General features: G+C 36.6%; 1 protein-coding gene across 15 annotated transcripts in view; it reads right to left on the bottom strand.

Annotated features, from left to right (window-relative positions):
• LOC145263738 (uncharacterized) overlaps nucleotides 1-14,289 on the bottom strand; it is a 727,869-nt gene that overhangs the window by 138,297 nt on the left and 575,283 nt on the right. For all 15 annotated transcript variants that reach the window (XM_080120729.1, XM_080120720.1, XM_080120727.1 and 12 more), the window contains one exon: nucleotides 5,176-5,285. In XM_080120729.1, coding sequence (XP_079976855.1) covers nucleotides 5,176-5,285 — 110 coding nt within the window. The remainder of the gene's footprint in view (nucleotides 1-5,175; nucleotides 5,286-14,289) is intronic.

The following is a 14,289-nucleotide window of genomic DNA, read 5'->3' as shown; positions in this document are numbered from 1 at the left end:
AAAAGAAAATGCTGAATCTTCCTCTGGAAATCTATTATGTAAATGAGAGTTGTATGTATGTGTGTATGCCCAGAGAGGAATGGGGTTGGTAAAGAAGACAGAGGAGAGGAAAGAGAAAGAGATGGATAGAGAGCGATACAAAGAAAAGTTTTAATAGAAATATGTTACACTTTTGCACTGGGCAACACTGGGTAACCCTGCTAATCTCTGATAATATGTACGTGGTCTGTTCCAATATCTATACATGTACACCACTAGACATTTAACACTGAGGTAATCCAATATATATTCAAGAGAACACAAGCATCAGCAGCATTTGACTGAAGTATTAATATTGCTTGTGATGTAATCATGGCAAAATTTTTTTTTTTTTTTTCCAAGTGAATTTAAGTAAATAAACTGTAAGTAAGTAGCCCGAATGTTTGGAGGTGTGTATTGACCAAGAAAAAAAAATGTGGTAGTAGGAAGGCAGGCGGTACCGCGAAGGGGGAAAAGAACATGAAAAATAATGTGAAGTCTTTGCCAAGATGTCAAGAGGCAATAAGAGTTTTATTTTGTTCAACATACTTTTAAAAAAAAAAAAAGAAAAAAAAAAGATGTTTTCATCATGTAAATAAATTCTCTATTTATATATTAAATTTGTAGTGGCAAAATAGGTTTACGTTGCTATGTATATCTGTTTGACAAGCGACATCATACAAATCAGCAGCAGCTAACTAAAAGTAATTGTACTTTTTGTAAATAAGACAACAACTGGGTTTTTTTTCTAAATGATTTCAATTATAAATGTTGTGGGTAAGTTGGTAATACAGACAAACAACGATGCCATAATTTTTAACTGGCCAACTCCTAAGTAAATCAATAAATCTAATAATATTATCATATAAAGATATCTTGTCGGATTTTGAAAATCTTAACTTTTCCTCAGTCTAGCCAATTTACATTTGTTATCGTTCTACAGTGTTATTAGCAACACAAAGCCACAATTTATTTTTAAAATCAAAAGGCTACAATTTTTAAAATTAAAAAGTTACAATTTATTTTTTAAATTACTTAGTCTGACCCAGACTAATAATATAGAATATTTAAATAATCACCTAAAAATAATGAAAAAAAAATCAACAAAGGAATTACTCTTTCTTTTTTTTAATTAAAGAACATAATAAAAGTTGTCTCCCTTATCACTCAAATTTAATTTCTTTTTCTATAGAAGTTTCCAAAAAACGTGCAAAAAATTTTTTAAATCTAAGTCGACTTTGCTGCATTCCGGGCAACATCTGGTAGGTACAACTAATACCATACTATAATGGAGATTTGGTGTATGTCAGTAACAAAAATTCAGAATATGTTTTAAAAGGAAAATGGAGTTTAACACAAGTAATTATATTTATAATTAATACACACAATTATATATACACACAGGAAACTTCCTGTCTGTGTGTCTCAGGAATACACTTCGCTTTTCTTATGGGTTGCTGGTATACAATTTTGTAAATAAATAAATAAAATAAATAAAGTAAAAATAAAATTTTGATTTAAAAAGTACATAAAAATAAAAATTAAAAATATTTTTCAAAAATCTTTTTTAAAATAATTCTAATTCAATGGTTGACTATCTTCAAGCAATCAAAACGTATTTAGGTCGTTCTTTGATCATGACTGAAATTCTACAATTTTGTTTGAAGTGTTTGCAACCAGACTGAGCGGGTTGTTGGGGGGAGGGGGTAGAAAAACGAAAGAAAACGTTTAAAAGACGTTCTCACCCTCTCTCTGGAGTTAAATGCTTTCGTTTTACAGACAAAAAAAAAAAAATCCTTTCCACCCCAAACTAAGTATTTTAAATTTGTTACTTGGTTATAAACTACATAAATGTTATATTTTAATTAATGCAGACATGTGCATGCGAGTATTATGTTTTTCTAAACAGTTCACTTCTTGTAAAAAAAAAAAAAAAAATACTCGAGCTGAGATCGAAACCAAAACCTAAAGACATTGAGTCAAGTACGATAGCCATTAGACCAGCCTGAAATGACATTCACAAATATTTTTCCAAAAATGTTACTCTTAACAAAGAAGCTGTCATGTTTCTCAACTGCTCATGCTCAATCGTGAAAGTTGAAAAAAAGATAAAAATTTGACGACCTCCATGTATGAATTTACTAATTTTGACCCTTTAGCAGTCCTTTTCTTTCTGAATAAAGAAAGCGATTAAAAAGATTTTCACATGCCTTAATATCTTATATACTAAATTTCAAGTCTGTAGATAAAAAATAGGTTGAGAAGTGTCCTTACAGACACACACACATTCTCGCTTTTATAGATATATAGACTTGGATTATTAAGACCATCTTCTTATCCTGTTGGTGTAACCTCTGGCCTTCTTCAGATGTGTTCAACTTTTAAATCTGTATGCCAAGATCTATGGTTTAACGGATATCAGTGCAAAATAATAATCAAAATGATATTTTCGGTAAGGGTAATTCTAAGAACACAATTACAAGTTACTTAAGAGTTTTACCTGGTCATGGTTGACGAAACGAGAGCAAGTTACCCCCCATGGATTAAATAAAGGTTTCCGTTCAAAATTCCATACAGATTCCAGAGATTGACAAGATACACCTGAAGAAGGTAGAAGGTTATATCTGTCGAAATATTGTGAGAATAAAATCCAAGATGAGAACAACAGTTGAAATAATACAAATCCACATCTTAAAAAATTTCAAAGTATTTTTTTAAATTTATCTCCGACTAGCAGGGGTGCCCGGCATTGCTTGAGTGTTTGGAGAAAAAAAAAAAAGTGGTAGTAGGCAGTTAGGCTAGAACCCACAATGCGAAGACAGAAAAGAAAGTGAAAGAAAACCTGAGATCTTACCACTATGCTACAACGCGAGGGAAAGTAAAAAGCGTTCAAATTTATCAATGTCAAAGTTGACTTGCAGTTAAGTGAATGAGTTCACGCAGGCGCAGAAATGAATGTCTGGCTGCAGGCCAGTTAACTTTCCGCCATTCCTCATGATGTTTGGGAAAACCAGCTCCCCACAAAAAGGGGGAGCTCTGGCAGTGTCGAAATACATAGCAATTGTCTGATACAAAGGGTTTCCCTCACATTGATCAAAGCTAATTGCCTTTTGAACGTCCCTGGCAGGAAAGCCAGGCGGCCTACTTCGCTACGATTAGTTTTGCTTTATTTATACGAAAAAGACAAACAAACACGCTCAAGGATGAAATAGAGGAAATTTTTCAAAAGTCGACCAAAATAAATGTAGAGACAATGTCCATTCGCAAATCATAGATTTTTTTTTTTTTTTTTTACACAGTGGTCACCACTTATCAAGGCCCAGAAGCCACTCAGGGATAAGGGTTATTGCAAGTACATTACGTTAGTGTGGAGATTTGATGAAGTGTTTACTTAAGGGGGCGGTTCATTAGGAATTTGTTAACGTTGGACTTGAACACATCCAAGTTGTAGTCAGGTGGGAAGCAGGCAGACGGAACAGAGTTCCACAGGCGTGCAGTTGTAAGAAAGAAGCTTTGTTCATGGAATCCACATTTTGATTTAGGCACAGATAAAGAATGGGGGAAAATTTTCACAGTGGATTCAGCTAGACGGGTGTTTTTCGTGAAAGATTGGCGAGGGGGGACCAGAGATTGGAGTTCAAACGAGCACCTGCCACGGAAATAATAAAACAAGGATAGGCTCGCAACGTCTCTTCTGTGGGAGAGAGGTTGCAGGGTAGAGAAAAGGGCATCCCTCACTAAGCCACGAAATCGATTTTGTACTCTATCAAGGCAGGATAGGCTATTTTTAGCAGCTCCTGCCCAGATGTGGCAGCAGTATTCCATCCTTGGACGTACTTGGCTTTTATATAGATAGAGAATTGCATCAGTAGTGAGATATCTTCTGGAGCGGTAGAAGGATCCCACCATCTTTCCAGCAACCTTCGCAACAGACTTGAAGTACGTGTTCCATTTCAGATCAGGAGTAAAGGTCAAACCCAGAAGCTTGTCAAAACACGGGGCCTCTCCCAGACAAGAGCCATCCATCACAATTGATGCCAGATGGGGATCAGAGCATTGATGATGTAAAGATAGGAGTTTGGTTTTAGATGCATTAAAGGTAACCAGCCACATCTTCCCCCACTGAACCACGCGCTCGAGATCAGAGGAGAGAGGATCAGAGAGAACTTTGTCATTTACAGCCTTTGACGTGTTGCCGTAGATGGTCGTGTCATCAGCATAGATGTCAACAAATGATTTAAGTATGTGTTTAGGGAGGTCATTGATGTAGATCAGGAAGAGAGTTGGGCCCAGGATTGACCTCTGAGGGACTCCAGCATTAATACTGCAGGACTCTGATTTTTGTCCATCGACCACTACTCTTATGAGCCTATCGGAGAGAAATGATTCAATGATTGAGAAAAAATTTCCAGTTATACCGTAGCTGGAAATCTTGTGAAGTAGACCCTTATGCCATACCTTGTCGAAGGCCTTTGATATGTCAAGAGCAATTGCCCTAGAAAGGAAGCCTAATCCTGTGAGATATAACCGTCAGCACATCTGCGGTAGATCTTGCAGAGCGGAAACCATATTGTGTGTCACTAAGAAGGTTGTTTCTGCTAAGGTGATATTATAACTTAAAAAGTATAAGGAAAGTTCTAAATAAATGTAACGCAGTCGAGAAGCCCAGCGAAAAAGACCTTTCTCGGACATACAAAAATGCGCGCGGCCATTTTGCCTTTTATATATATATACATAGATGATGAGGAGATGATGCTTTAATTGTGAATAATAAAAAAACAACCTAAAACAATAATAAACTTCCTTTCATAATTTTCAATAAAAATACACTTTTTCAATGGAACTGTGGTTAAATGACTGTTTTTAAAACATTGATTAAAAACTTTTGTTCTGAAACTTTATATTGAGACTATTCTAATTGTTTCTCAAAACAATAAAAAAAAAAAAAGTCAATGTTTTTTTTTTTTTCAGGTTAATCAAGATTGTGGATTTACAAACCCTTGAAATGATAGACTCCCAAAATTGTTAAATACTCTACACTAGTCTAAGAAATACTTCTTACAGTGGTAATAATTTACGAACACACACATTATATATCTGAAAATAAAATATACAAGTTTGAAATTGTTTATCAAATGCAAAGATGTATATACTTACAGCCATAGCCATACGGACAGCCTTGATACTATCAGTCCAGGACCGTTGGAGTGGACCTCGTGTACGCAGCCGATCCATAAGGATGGCAAGTTTGTGTCTGTTTTGGACACCTGGAACAAAACAAAAGATACATGTATAAAAGGGAGTTTAAAGCATGAAATGCAAATTTCAGGTAAAATGGAATAATGGATAAGCATGTGAACAGATTAGTAAAAAACAAAAATGAATACATCACTAAAGCAGAACCAAAATATTTTTGTTATCCATTATTCCATATACTAATGTTGCATATCTATATAAGCATAAAGGAAATAGTTATTTAAAAAAAGAAAAAAAAAAAAAAGGATTAATATGGATTGGGCATGTTCCTTGCTACCAGGCTCCAGCTATGTAAAGAAATCATATAAAGAAGATTTCATTTAAGAAAGATCAAGAGAATAACCATCAAAGAGACAAGCTAACCAGATAAGGTTGAGACAGACATGTGAAAGTTGAAAGTGTACAGAATTTTGTTCTCAAGCATGTGGCGAATTTCTGTGGAGTATGCATATAAATCAACTTAGCTTTTTCTTTTTGCTATCATACAATCATGGTAACTATTAATGTCGCAATGGAAAATCATCATGCCTCCATGTTAAGCTCCTGATGCTTTATTCATCTCTCCAACCATGTTATATAAAAAAATCTGTGGAATAAGGAATAGGTTGATGTAAAGTACTCATTCTACGTTAACAGGCTATAACTTTTGAATTATAAACAAATTTATTAAAGTTTGTGCCTATTTCCATTCTATGGAGGTCAGGCGCGAACGCAGACACCACAATTTTATTAAAAACATACTTATCAAAGTATTCTTATGTACATCTATATAAAAAAACACTTGTAAACGTTTTTTTTTTTTTAATTTTTAAATTTTTTATTTCCATACTTTGTGGATCAGGCGTGAACACAGACCCCACAATTTTAATGAACCACTGTTCTGCCAGATCAAACATACCCATTCCTGTGTCTCGATATCTTCTATCATTATATGTGATCAGGTTTTTAAAATAATCAATCATATAGGAGACTATTCGTGACCACACACAGACACAGACATTCAACTTATATATATATATATATATATATATATATATATATATATATATATATAATAGACACGGTTCCAGGTGAGAATTGTCTGAAGATAGTGAAACAACTAAGAAAAGATGAGGATAATAGTCTGCAATAAATAAAAATTAATAAATCATACTCATCTCAATAATGAATTCCAATTAAATAATGATATATATATATATATATATATATATATATATATATATATATATTATGGTATATAAACTCGAAGTTATTTTAATGCTGAATCTAGTTGTTTTGGTAGAAGGTATATTGTGTTGTAAATATAAGTTTTATAAATAAACTAGCATGAGTACCCAGCGTTGCCTGGGTTTACATACAGGTCCGTTTGGAAAACACCTGCTACACTAATCATTTTCATCATGGGTAACATGGATACCCTCACAACAATTCCATAAATAAAAGAACGGATAAAAACATGTAAATTTAATCGTTCCTTAAAAGAAGAAGTACCTGATACCCTCTCCACCAGATATTTCGGCAGAATGGATACAGATAGAAGAAACTATTTCCCGGATATTGAGTACTATAAATACCCACCCTAAAATAAATAATTAAAAATAAATCATTAGAACTTTTGTTTCACTAAAGATAACAGCGAATGCCCGCGTGATCGCAAAAATAAATAAATAAAAATAACGAAGTAGATAGAACTCCTAAAAAAAAAAAAAGGAAGATCTATCAACAATTAATTTCAAAACAATTAAATTAAATTTTTCATCATTTTATGCTTCTAATGTAATCTCCCTCCAAAATAACAAAAATGAATTTGTCATATGTTGGGGTTCATTTTGTTTATAAAAGTGTAAGGTGAAAGTACAGAATGGTGTCATAAAAATTAATTAAATTTATAATTATTTTATGTTTCAAATGTAATTCCCACGCCCACCAAACAAAAAAACTGTATTTGTCATGTTTTGCCCCATCCATCTCGATCGCTAAATTTGAAAAAAAAAAAAAAAATGCTAGAGATGATATATCTCGTTGAATGCTTTGTGGCCAAAATGGGTGTTCATTTTTACGTTAAATTTATATAGAAAAGTGATCCTCCACTTTAAAATGTTAATTTTCTTTTTTTCGAAATTACTTCTTTCATATTATTTATAAAGATTGTTTAAACGTATTAGGGCCCCAAAAAAGTAGGTCCTAATTTTTTAGGGGGTAAAAGACGCTGAGTCACGTCGTAAAAATGTACCTTTTTTTTTTAATTAGAAATTAAAGTTTGTAATCGATGAGATTAATGTGAAAAAAAAAAAGAAAGAAAAGTGTAAATTGTGGAATTCAGAGGGGGGCAGTAGATCCTATTTTTTTAGGTATTAAACAACGATGGGTCAAATCGTAAAATTTGCGATTTCTGTATAGCTGTTTAAAGAATAATAACAACAAACAAATGAAATGATCAGAAGATTCTAAGGGGCAAATAACTCTAAAAGTTTTTTAAAAATTCGATGTTGAAATAATAATTCCCCAAAAAATAAATGTTATCAATAAAATTATTGTTTAAAATGTATTAAAAACAATTTTAAATAAAACACTGAAAATAATTCTCTCACTAGAAACATTAATTAAGATACCGCTATTTAATAAAATCGATTTTTCTTAATGTCATATGCAAATGACATAATCTTTTTATTGTATCTAGTTTCCAAGAATGAAGCTATATATAGAAATAAATAAAAGAGTAAAGTAACGAAACTTTTGTATATATTAATCAAATTGTGAACAAACAAACAGACAGGCTTACGTATTTATATATATAATAGACTAGCAGAGGAACCCGGCCTTGCCTAATCATAAAATATGCTTAATATAATGTTTTAATTCACACAGATTTCATATATATTATTAAAGAGTCAATTCTCTATCGATTATTTTATATTATATTGTACCCAATATACAGTAGTGATTTCAAAAGATAAAAAAAATGACTTGGGTGCCATCATTTAGAATCAAAACCGAAACTAAAACTTATGAAGAATTCTTGGATATTGCAAGATTCAAGCAAGCAAGCATGAACAGTCCACAGAGTTTATAATAATATAGATTGATTTTGTGGGCATACATTTTGTAAATAATAGATTCTATTTAACTTATAGATGCAATGGTGATTAAGAGGAGACTCCACACTTCTCAAAGCGCCCAAATTTGGGACTTCATCATTGGATATATGATACGATCATGCTTAGGTCCAGAATTTTAGCTGCATTAGTATAGATACATACTACGCAGTAAGTTTTTTGTATTTTTTAATATAGACAAATTAATTTTTTTCCTAACAACAAGGGGACAAATAAATAAAAATAAGGATGCCTTAAGAGTGATGCTGAATAGTCTACCCTCACCCGAAGGTTAGGACCCATCATAGTCAAGGTATTCATAAGTCCATTTCTGTACATAACTAGCAGGCTGCCTGGTGTTGTCTGGCCATAAAATACGCATAAATATATTTTAACTCATGCAGATTTTGTATTTATTATTATAGAGCCAATTCTTTATTTATTATCCAATATATAGTAATGATTTTTAAAAATATGACTTGGGTACTATTCGCTAGATTAAAAATCAGAACATTTAGTCATTATTAATCTCTCCAGCATCATTACCATCTAAGCTAGCGACAGATGGATACGAAAGGTTCAAAATTAAGTGACTTTGAGCCATGAATATTTAATTTTGAGCATGCTTAAAATTAACAGCAGCAGTAATATTTTATTGAACTTACCCTGCCAAGATCAACCGTTTTGTTTGCAATTTTGACCCCTTAGCAGCAAATTTTGCCAGCTAAAACCCCAATAAAAAGTGTCCTACAGGTTCAAATACCTTATACATCAAATTTCAATGAGTGAGTGAGTATATTAAGAAATTCGTTTTAATATCAATATCAGAGTAAGAAAAAACTCAACTTCCAAGGCATATAGAGGAACAAGAACTATTCAATACATCTCAGTACTTTTCAAGATCAGATCACAGTAAACACCATGAGCAAGTTTAACTTAGTCAACACAGTTCCCAATGTTGGGGTTGTGACTAGGGTTAAAAAAGGTGTGACAGAGATTTTGGAAGGAGTCGGGAAGGACTCATAAGAACCAAGATCAATAAAAAAAAAGACTTGTTGGTCAGTAACTACTAAAGTCAGCAAGACCATCGTGATTAATGATATCCAATGCTAATCAATAGATACAGATCCTTGAAACCCCCAAGAGAGAAAGAGGAGTGTTGCCATGCGAAATCTTTCCAACACTTTTGCAACATACATCTGTGTATGTTGCATACATTGGGTTTCTTTGGACTTTACAGGACTGCAATCTACTTAAGTGGTACATTCTGTTTGTACGTCTGTCCGCATTTAAAATTTTTTTTAAGCAAGATAATTACATGAAAACTTTTACCGTTAGATAACACTAATGTTGTGGAAGAATAGATGCTTACACCTAGATCTTATTCAAGAACCATCAAAGTTGCTTTTGACTAGACATATTTAAATTTAAAAAAAAAAAAAAAAAAGAATGTTTTAGACATATTAGAATTTTTTTTTTTTTTTTTTTAATAATATCACTTTTAATTTATTCATGCCAATAATGTTGTGGGCACTGTCTAGAGCCGGAGGATCTAGTCTTTTTATATAAAAGACAAAAATTGTCCATCTGTTCAATCTCTGTATTTTCTTCTTTTCAATGCACAAAGTAAAATACATAACATTCATAAATTCTGTGAGATTTTACTCAGAGGAATGGTTATAGCAGAACTAAAGGAAAGAAAAAATAAATTGGAATTAACATGTTTCCTCATCGATCGACTTTTAGTCTGTATCCTGAACCTTGACTTTTGAACACAAGAGAAATTTAATATTTTATATTAATATTTGTAAATTTCCTTACAATTTAATTTCATAGTAAAAATGTCCAAATCAATAAACTTGTTGCCACTATGCAAGTTTTTTTTTAATTTTCAAAAAATTTTTTTTATGTTTTTCATTACATTTTCACCCCAAACAAGGCACATTGCCACTTTGGTGTAGGGGGCTACTATCAGGGGCAACAACTACTGGGGTACTATGTAGGGATTTGGGCAGCAAGATGTCTGTTCATGTTGCACTTGAACTTCTGCACGTCAGTACAGTTGGGGAAGCAGGGAACTGGAATAGAATTCCAAAGTCTAGCGGTTCTGGGGAAGAAACTACTGGAGTAGAAAGATCTTTTACATCTAGGGATCTCTACAGTGTGGAGGTGGGATTTTGCAGCCTGTCGGGTCTGTCGAGGGTGCTCACGCCGTGGGGGCACAAGTGTTTGCAGTTCGTTAGAGCATTCACCAATAAAATACTTGTACAACAGGCAGAGGAATGCAACATTTCATCGATGGGACAGAGGCTGAAGCTTAGATTCCAGTTCAGGGCCTATCAGATTTGCGACTCTCTTTTGAACCTTGTCAAGGAGTGAGAGACTAGTAGCCGATGCACCAGCCCAAATATGACAGCAATACTCCATACATGGGCGAATAGTTGCCTTATAGAAGTACAGGATACTTTCGGGTGCTAGTTTGTTTCTGTTTTAGAGTGTGGTGTCATCAGCATATATATCCATCTCAGAGGAAATTTTGTCGGGGAGGTCATTTATGAATATCAGGAATAATAAAGGTCCTAGGATAGACCCCTGAGGTACTCCCGCATTTATATCATATTGTTTAGATGTACGACTGTCGAGGACAACCTGGATTTTTCTCTTATCTAAGAAGGATTTAATTATGTTAAGTATTCTACCAGTGATACTGTATGATCTAATTTTCCTGAGGAGACCCTCATACCATACCCTGTCAAAAGCCTTAGATATATCTAGAGCTACCACTCTGCCCTCTCTGGCTTTGTCCAGTGAATGATATATAAGTTCAGAGATTACAGTTAGGATGTCTGCTGTGGAACGGGCTTGTCTAAATCCATATTGTTGTCAGTCAGAAGTCTATCATCTGTAAGGTGACGGACTAGAGCATGGTTATGGTCTCAAATATTTTGGCAAAAAGTGGGAGGAGGTTAATGGGGCGATAATTTAATGGGTCCATTCTTTCGCCAGAATTCATGAATACTGGTACCACAGAAGCAGTTTTCCAACAGCCCGGAAAGCAAGATTCATTAAGGTATTTGTTGTAGAGTTTGAAGAGAACTGGAGCTACTTCGGCTGAGCACTTTTTTAATAGCACAGCTGAGATGAAATCAGGTCTACATGCTTTTGAAGTGTCAAGGTTTTTTATGATAGCATGCACCTGAGCAGGGGTGATTTTCAGATCGTCTAGCGTGGCATCTGTCCACATAGGAAAGTCAGGTAGAGGGTGGTTGAGAGGGTCCAGTGTGGAGTTTGAGGCAAACTGTGGAGTTTGAGGCAAACCGACTGGCAAGCATGTTAGCCTTCTCAGTTGCTGAGGAAACAACCTCGTGATTGTTGGTTAGTGGGGGAATTGTTGATTGCCCATTATTTACTACACTGTTGTAGATTTTCCAGAAGTCACGAGTTCCTAGTTTTTGTGCTTCGATGCGTTTTTTAGTTGTTTCCGTAAATTCTCTCTTAGCTGTCGCTATTTCTTTCTTAACGTTACTTCTAGCTTCTATGTACTTCTGTCTGTTTGAACTGGACTTATGTCGGTTAAATCTGCGGTATGCATGCTGCCTTTGAGCAATGGCAGTTGCGCAAGTCGAAGTAAACCATTGGGGAGAGTGGGGGCTTGCTAGAAAATAGCCCTAGACAAGAAACAAGATCTACCACTGGGTATTTCTGTCGAATCACTGTGATAGTGTCTCTGCACCTGACTAATAGGAAAAGAAGGAGTATGGAAGCCGAGCAATAGACAGAACCTATCTACTCCTTAAGCAATTTAGGTTTGCAAACCGGTAATTTGTTTGAGTCACCAGCTCTAGGAAGGTTGTCATCCAAGACTGAAGAGGCCTCCCTCCCCTTTGGTTTAGTTTCAGAGTTTTCCTTCCCCTAGACGGATGATCTGGGAAGATCTACTGGGTCCGTCAACACTGAGAGGGTTTGCTTTGCGCCTGGGTTCTAATCCAGGTATTTCTGTGATCCCGCGTGGTTAGTGTAAGGTTTCCGAGTCGACTATCGTCGTAGTCGTCGTTCTTCTCCCGGTGCGTGCGTGCGTGCTCTATATATACTACTAATCAGACGACGGTGTCACTCTTTTGTGTGTCCCGTCTTAATGGTCGTTCCTATTCTCTACATGCCCTCCCCCCACCATGTGACCACACTACCGTCGTTTTGTGGTCATGTGACTGGAGAATTCCGTGTAGTAGTGAGTTGGTCCTTGCATTTGAGGGGAAAGTGGCCTTGGTGCTCGTGTTACCCTCATGCTGCGTCGTGGGACCGGACTCGTCTGCATTGGCTTGTGGTTGATCGGATCTTGGTCCACCTCCATATCTGTTTCTGATGTGTCACAATCAGCTTCTACAACCTCTATCATCTCATGCATGTTGCACGGTGGTTTGCTGTCCTCCCTTCTTGGTGTTTGGGGAGGTGGTTGATGGGGTTATTGAGTGGGTGGATACTCCGGCGTATCCATGACCGGTTTGATTTTCCTGAGGAAACGGCGATTGCGTAATGTGATCCTGCCGCTACCATCCAACCGTATCCTGTATTGCCTGTTACCCATTGTCTCGACGACTCTCCCAGTTTTTGCCCATCGTCGTGGATTTGGTCCCTCCTGATTCTGCACCTGCACAGACTCGCCGACTCGGAGCTGTTGGAGGGGGTGGCTGTGTATGTCGTACTGTTCTTTGTTAAGTACGTGCCTTTTCGCCATCGCCCTCTCTCTCAAATCTCTGGTCTCCGTCCAACGCTTGTGGATGCAGTATTTTTTGCGAAGTGCGGGGAAATAGCCCCTTACTGTTCGACCATATAGCATTTCCGCCGGCGACAATCCAAGGTCCTGACTGGGCGTATTCCTATGAGTCATCATCGCCCGTGCTGCCCGATCATGATGTAGGTGTCCGTAGCCATCAACGCAGTCCATCAGCATTCTTTTGGCCGTTTTTACGGCCAGTTCAGCTCGGCCATTACTCTGGGGGTAATGTGCAGATGATATGCGCCTTTTTACGCCCCAGTCTTCTAGGAACGATTTGTATTCTAGTGAATTGAATGGTGGCCCTCCATCGGATGATATTTCCTCCGGCGCACCATACGTGCAAAACCAAACCCTCAGGGCGTTACACACCGCTGCAGCCCTTCCTGATGGTAGTGGTGCGACCTCAATCCAACCGGTATATCGGTTCGCGTATACCATGTAACTTTTCCCGTGCATATCTAGCAAGTCAGTGACTGTCTTTTGAAATGGGAATTCCAGGTTTATGGGTGGCATTAATGGTTCCCTAGGCTGGGATGGGGGCGATCGAATTGCAACTCCGACATTGCGCCCTTGTTTGTCGGATGCTGGCGTCTAAACCAGGCCAAAATAACCGTTGTCTGGCGTTAGCCAACATACCATTAGCCCCTTGATGGGCGGAGTGTAATGCCTCTAACACCTCGGCTCTAAGCCGTTTTGGTATCAAAATTTTGTCCCCTTTTATGGGTACCCCTTCCAGACAATATAGTTGGTCTGCCATCGGCCAGAATTGCCGGATTTCTGGTGGTAGTTCGTGGCGTGACCTTGGGAACCCGTCTTGAATGTATGACGCCAACGTTCGGCACTCCTCATCGGTGGCTGCAGCTGCGACTATCCTATCCCAGGTGATCGCTCGGAACTTGGGGTCATGTGCGTATGCAGCAATGATGGATGCTTGTATACTCCCCTCGATTTGCTGGGAAGTGTCAGTGCCCTTTAGTCTGCTGTGTCTTGACGGCGCCGGGTATCGGGATGTGCAGTCCGGTGCTGCGTTGAGTTTCCCGGGAACATGCTTAATCTGGAACCTGTACATCAACGACCGCTCCTTGAATGAGAACAGGCGGGGATTTTTTATATTCTCCAGGATCTGATCCGAGAAAATTTTCA

This window comes from Euprymna scolopes, chromosome 39, assembly GCF_053919585.1.
Source record: "Euprymna scolopes isolate OS-2025 chromosome 39, ASM5391958v1, whole genome shotgun sequence".
Lineage (NCBI taxonomy): Eukaryota > Metazoa > Mollusca > Cephalopoda > Sepiida > Sepiolidae > Euprymna > Euprymna scolopes.
Note: the sequence above shows the minus strand (reverse complement) of the source record. Positions and strands in the feature narration are given on the sequence as shown.